Source organism: Carya illinoinensis, chromosome 16, assembly GCF_018687715.1.
Source record: "Carya illinoinensis cultivar Pawnee chromosome 16, C.illinoinensisPawnee_v1, whole genome shotgun sequence".
Taxonomy (NCBI): Eukaryota; Viridiplantae; Streptophyta; class Magnoliopsida; order Fagales; family Juglandaceae; genus Carya; species Carya illinoinensis.
The window spans coordinates 24,390,518-24,397,375 of NC_056767.1; the positions used below are offsets into that span (position 1 = coordinate 24,390,518).

The following is a 6,858-nucleotide window of genomic DNA, read 5'->3' on the forward strand; positions in this document are numbered from 1 at the left end:
TTGTAAGTGCAAATTTCCAGAACAAGGTTTAAGGGCTGATGATGAAAAATTTAATCTTTTAAGTGAAATGAGCCTAAAAAAAAAAAAGTAATCTTTTCGGGTCACTGAACACAAAGACCCAGCAAGACCCACTACTGTAAACTTCACACTTACGGCATCCTTTGGGTCAAAATTAGACCTTACATGATTGAGACTATTTGGCTTAATAGAGTGCTAAAAAGAGCACATTACAGTTGTAATCCCAATACACATGGTTTTTGACCTTGTGTTTTTCTCTGTTTTACAGCACCACACCAACTCAGAAATCTGACTTTTTGAAGACCCTATTTCCTGCCTGGTCCCCATAACACAATTAACGCTTCCTAATCCTCAAATGACTACGTATGATAAGAGAGAGAGGAAAGATAATTAAAGCAAAAACTTTTTCTATGATAAGTGATAAGCAAGCATCAGCCTTAGCTTAAAAAGAAAAATAGAGGAAAGCAAAAGTTAAATTATTGTTCACAGATTCCAGAGAGCCTGTCCCTCTCTCTCTCTCTCTCGCTGTGTGTGTGTGTGAGAGACTGCTGTTGGATTGATGATGGCATATACCCACGATCCCAACAATAAGACAAAGCAGAGCCCACCTAACAGACCCCCATAAAACACCAAAAAGCAAAGAAGAGAAAGAAAAACTAACCCACAAAATCAGTTCTTTAATCGATTCTCTCCACTAACTCAAAGCTATTCCCTCTCTCCTCTGTAATCTTAATGACTTCTCACACTACATTATGCATTGTCTTCCTCTCATAAACTCTCCCTCAAACTCTCTCCTCCATTGATAAAAAAAAAAAAAACTCCAAATTTATCTGTCGCTCTTCTGGTAAGTGCATAGAAACTATGCCTGTTATTACAGAGGCATCTTCAGTGGGAGAACAAATGAAATGGAGGAGACCTAGAAGCCAATTTTACCAACAAATCTCAGAGATGGATCCTCCTATTTCAGACCCGCAAATCCCTTCCATTATCCAATCCACTCGCTGCAAATCCACAATATCTTCCCTCCTCCTCTCCACCTTCTCCACCACCAGCTCCACCACAACGGGCGAAACCACACCACCCACGAATAGTACCAGCAAGAAGAAGAACAACTTTGCATCAGCTAAGTTTAGGGGCCTGGGATGCACGGCCTCGGCGTCGCATCAGGTGTCGGTTCCGGCAGTGATTCGGGACTCCGCTGATTGGGAGGGCAAGAAGAGCAGGAAGAAAAAGAAAAAGAACAAGAGCAACATCATGGAAAAGGAGAGTAATAAGAGCCATCAGGGAGGAATGGTTGATGGGTCTAATTCTATAAATTGTATGGATGCGCAAGATGTTTGGTGTGGCCCCGGAATTGGGTTTTCTGCGGAGGATTGCGTGGTGGCGAGGAGGAATGCATCCTCTGGGAGAGGCAAGATTGATGGGGAGAAGATGACTCATAGGGAGGTAGTAGTCTTTTTATTATCTTCATTGCCTCTCCGCTCCCTGTCTCACCTTTTCTAATCTGATTTTATTATTTTTATTTGGCTGAATATTTTCTACTATGACTTGTGGATGATTTTATAGTATGTGGATTTTTTATTCTTCTTAATTTCTTCTCACTTTGTAATTTTTTCTTTACTTAGAAATGTGGTTTTCATTAATGAGTGGATTTTGTCGGTAGAAATGGCTGTCTTGGGTACTTTGTCTGGGTTTGCAGGGTAAAAGATGATGTTGATCATTATGCGGTTCATACATTTTCCTGATATGTTAACATGGTTGTCTGTATGCAGCATGCACAAGTTTTGTTTTCTGTTTGGTTCACAATATATAGAAGAAAATAATCTGAAGAAAAGAAATAAAAATAGAAGAAGATAAAAAGTTCCTGGTGAGTTTGCGCCCAACTCGCTTATCTAAAGAAGAGAAGTCCACATTTTTAGCTCATCTAATTTTCTCTTTGAATTAAATCCTTGTTAGAAAACAAACTTTTGGTTGGTTTTTCTCAAAACTATGAAATGGACGAGTTTATTGCTGGTGGGGCTCTTCGCCCTTTTTTTCTTCAGATTTTTAAGCTTTTCATTTTTATTTATTTATTTATTTTTTTTTTGCGGTATTACTTCTGTGTTAGGAAAATATCATTTTTGTGCAGGAAAATTTCACTGCTTTGTTTTATGGCACTTTTTGAATTTTTTGGGAGTTTTTGAGTATATATTACTTGTCTTGCCTTACATTTTGACTTTCGTGCCTCATGGAACTAAGTCACTGGATTTTTTTTATTTGTACCTTTTCACAAATGCGTGCACGCAAGATAGAGAGACAATTTATTATTTCATGAATTTTTCATTTTCAGGACCCAGCCTTAATTAGGAGACTTTTATATGCAACTTTCTAATAAGCATTTCACTGGTTGAGTTAGAGGAGGGCGTTCTCTGCCTTTTTCCATATATTGATCCATTAATGGGTTGGAGTATTGGACTTTGTTTAGGTTGCTCCACATATTTTTTATTTTTATTTTTATTTTGCTTGATTGTGCTTCATTTATCTTGGCAGCGGCCTTGTTTATCAAGGCGAACAGTGAACCCTGAGCCTATATCGTTTTTGGATTCTGACCCCGACTATGTATCTAGGCTCCCTGGACCAGAGGTATTTGGAAGTAGGTATTACCGCCATGCTCGCCATCCTTCTCCTGAGGGCCTTGCTGAGGTCTGTCCATACTCTCTGTGTTCTGTTTGTATAGTTCTTGGGTATGCTGATTTTCTTTCTTTGTTTTTAACCTATCATACTCTTGCTCCCTTGTGCCTTGTTTGGGTTGGTAGGATTTGCGCAGCATAATTGTAGATGATTTGTAATCCATGCCCCCATGCACCTTGTATGGAAAGGCCTTTGGATGTCTTACCTTTTTACTAATTTATTTGCTGAAAAAAAAACTCCTGCAGTTTATCGCCACTGTACTTAAACTTAGGATCCGTTTGGATACTTAGAATATCTCATTATATCTGTGCATGGTAGTAAAATAGTTTGAGTTAAAGATGCTTTATTAGGTTTTGGAAAGGAGAGAGAAAAAGTTGAATAAAAATATTATAAAGTTAAAAAACTATTTGAATATAAATTTTTAATATTATTTTGTTTTGAGATTTGAAAAAATAGTATTGTTTTTCGTGTTTTGTTTGGGAGTTTGGGAAATTTGTAATGATTAGATGAAAAGGTTTAAGATTTGAAATTGAAAGTGTTTTGTGTTTGAATAATGTTTGGAAAGGAAATATCTAAGAGTACTTGAGAACAGTTGTGTTGCCAAATGGACCCTTAATGATGATGGGGTTTTCTATCAGCTTGCGTCAAATGAATGGGGTTTTCCTTTGCAATACTCCTCAAGAAGAAAGCTAGTGAAATTTTGACTGCCATTTTTTTAAATTTCTTTAGGAAAAGTAAAAAGGTGTCATCCTTCCTCCCTATTTTTGCTCCCCGCCACCCCTCCCCCTCCCCCCCTCCTCCCCCCAAAACAGAAAAAAGGCCAAAAGATGAGAAGCAATGGGATAAAGCGGTGGAAGAACATGAATTTGTTTGATACACTTGCTGAAAAATTAGTTTAAGAGTGACTTGCTGATTGGATATTATCTTCCTAGATTATTTACTTGGATTGGTCTGTGGACTTTTATGATCCCCTATACGATGGTGATGATGAATATAATTTGGAGAAGAGATAAGGCTTGAGGGGTTAGGTCACCTACTTCTTCCCTTTTTTCCAATTATTTTCCAAAGTCAATTTAATTTATAAAAAAATACACCACTCAACGCTAAAAAATTGTTAGTAAATCTGGTATGAATTCATTCTTAAAAAAACTTTAGATTTAATACATACACACATCTTTTCCACTTGCATGATCATGCACATAACTGGGGGTGCGTGTTTCTTGAGGGGACTCCCTTTGGAAATTCTTCAAGTTTAAGTGATTAATATAGTTTACTTACCAATCAAAAGAAAAAAAGCAAAAGATCATGCACATAGCTAGTCACTATTGCTAATTATAAGATACCTAGCCTGGCTAATTTATATGAGACGTTGTATGTCCTTAGAATTAGAGGGGGATGAATTTTGCTTCACAAGTAGGTTTCAAGTCTAGGTTCCTTTAACTTCCATGAGAAATAATGGACTTGTCTTCAGTATATGACCATTCAATGAACTAATTTTCAGTACCAGAAATCATTTAAAATAATTCAGACTGGTTGAGCTGTTGTTGACTCTATTTGCATATGTATGCCCGCTAGTTGAGTTATTGATTTTAATAAATAATTGTATCAGAATTTTTTGAATAAAAAGATCCAATAGAATGATCCTGGTTTCGGACAATGTATTTTAGTGAGCCATATATGCTTTTAAAGTAGACCATGTTTTTCGTCATTCCGGAGTCATTTAAAATGATCCGGGGAGAAATGCGTAATTGTTTCTGTGATCTTTGAATATTTGTTGGGTTTGCTAAAAATCATTAATGAACAACTTTACCCAATAGAAGCAGTTTAACGATGTGCTTTAATGGAAGTGTGGTGTTGAGACTCAAAAAAGTGTGGTGTTGAGACTCAAAGTAAGAGGGATTTTGTAAATAATTGCACGTCGGTTTATGGTATTGCCATTAATAGGTTGGATGCTATAAATTGTCCTTTTCCACTGTTGAATTTAATTATGGATGTTCGTTTATGGCTCAATATTATAGATGGATTAGTCTATCAACATTGGTAAACCCTTATGGTATATATCTATATTCTGTATATCTTTGTATCTAACAGATAAGGACTGTCCACAATGGATTTACCTAATTAGTTACTCGTTGTACTAGAGATGTAAATTTATGGCTTGTAATGAATGCCATGCATACATTTTGGTGAAGTAACAAATTTGTGAGGGGAAGCTTCTACTTAGATGAATCATGTGGTATTTAGGAAGCATTTAAATCAGTGCTGGCTGGTGCAGATTATGATGCTCCAGAATAGTCTACTAATGGGAGGAAGATTTGACATGCACGATCGATATAGAGACTGGAGACTCGATGTAGATAATATGTCATATGAGGTTTGTTGATTTTACTCATAAACTGCATCTTCAATTAATTGTTGTCCCCTTATTCTTAGGTCTCCTAATGTTTGTTGTATCTGTATTACATATCATCTTGGGAGCATTCTACAATAAATCCCTTGTTTTCATGTGGCAAACAGGAATTGCTCGAGCTTGGTGAGAGAATTGGTTATGTGAGTACTGGATTGAAAGAAGAGGAAATAGGTCGCTGCCTCAGGAAAATTAAGCACTCACTTATGAATGATCTATCACCGCATGTGTCCAAGCAAGTAGATAGGAAGTGCAGCATTTGTCAGGTGAGCTTGTAACAACTTGTTTGCCTGTTCACTGTCAATTCTTGTCAATCTCCATGGAGTTGGCCTTAAAACTTATTTGTACATGCAGGAGGAATATGAAGCAGATGATGAGATGGGCAAACTGGATTGTGGACACAACTATCATATACAATGTATAAAACAGTGGCTTGCACAGAAAAAAGCCTGCCCTGTCTGTAAGGCTGAAGTGCTAGCTTGATTCTAAGAATGGTGGCAGGCTCTTCGTGACCTCACTGCTGATGGTTTTTGGACACTGCTTTCTTTTTGCTCCTTTTCATCATGTATAGATTTAATTTCCTGCAATATATGATGAAGAAATGATTCTTTGGTGTGAAGCTTCAACCCTTGTTTGCTTGTTTTGATATGACTGGCCTTTCTGTGGCAATCTGGCGGATATATGTTAATGAAAATTATCTGAAATGAATAGGAATCAGTAACATCATATGCTATTGTTCTGATATATGCTTGTGTTGCAAATGCCTTCTATGCTAAGTTCTGTTTCAGGTTGTTGAATCTAACTGGTGATTTTCTATATGGCATAGCTCAATATGTGATAGATTTCTTTGATGAAATTCTAATGTTTTTTGATAAATAAATGAAATTCTAATGTTAGTGAAGATAAATCGATTACAATACCCAAGGAACTTTAATATTGTTTGAAAAATTCTCAGTGCTTATAATTTCTGGGAAGGGGGAAAGGTTGCTGTCAATGTGTTATGGATGGTGTGATGGCGGTTGTGGATGCCAGATCGAAGCCAAGAAGAGATTGAAAAAAAAAAAAAAAAACCACCTGTGTGCACATAGGAGATCCAAGTGGTATAGAAGTTTGAATGGCACAGTTCTTGTTCTACTTTTAAGGTACAGTTGTATCTCCTACATGGTGTACAATTTCCCTTGGGTGAGTTAGAGGTTCCAGATTGGTGTCTAAAAGCTCTTTCCAGATGGTACTGCTCCCAATTGAAAGTTGGCAGCCATTTTAATAATGTACTAGAGGATTCCTATCATCCTAGGTAAAATCATTCTAAAGAATATTGCCTGTACAATAATCTTCAGTGGGATTATTGCTAATCACAGGACTGTGGGGACATACTATTTTTGATTGGTAATAGATTGTTACACAATCTTTATTGGATTTCAAAATTAGTAGTGTTGACAATGAGCGAGTTTTCAAGTCCTGATCAAGGCCCTTTCTATTCCCCTTTCTCTCTGTTTTAACTCAGGCACCTTCCTCACATTTTCCACTAGAGAAATTCTTAAGCCACAAAGAGATTATAAAGATAAACAGATTATATAAAGATAAACTCACAAACTAATGTGGCTTGATGTAGTATATTAGATTGTAAAGTTAATTTTATTATAAAGTAGATTTAACGTATCATATGAAATTATGTCAATTTATGTATTTACTTTTGTAAAATCTCTTCCCACTATTGAATTCTTAGGTTTCAGATCTTCAAGATCAAACCACCCATACCTCTC

General features: G+C 36.5%; 1 protein-coding gene across 1 annotated transcript; it reads left to right on the forward strand.

The window, feature by feature from the left end:
* Positions 1 to 657: 657 nt before the first annotated feature.
* On the forward strand, positions 658 to 5,839 carry LOC122299393. Its single transcript, XM_043109648.1, has 5 exons — positions 658 to 1,464; positions 2,548 to 2,700; positions 4,964 to 5,062; positions 5,206 to 5,361; positions 5,450 to 5,839. The coding sequence occupies exons 1-5, from the start codon at positions 880 to 882 to the stop codon at positions 5,576 to 5,578; spliced, it is 1,122 nt and encodes a 373-aa protein (XP_042965582.1). The 5' UTR covers positions 658 to 879; the 3' UTR covers positions 5,579 to 5,839.
* Positions 5,840 to 6,858: the final 1,019 nt, after the last annotated feature.

Coding starts and splice junctions, on each gene's coding strand:
- LOC122299393 (XM_043109648.1), top strand. CDS start 880: ATGCCTGTTATTACAGAGGCATCTTCAGTGGGAGAACAAATGAAATGG. Junction 2,701..4,963: donor CTCCTGAGGGCCTTGCTGAG/GTCTGTCCATAC, acceptor TGGCTGGTGCAG/ATTATGATGCTCCAGAATAG. Junction 5,362..5,449: donor GGAAGTGCAGCATTTGTCAG/GTGAGCTTGTAA, acceptor TTGTACATGCAG/GAGGAATATGAAGCAGATGA.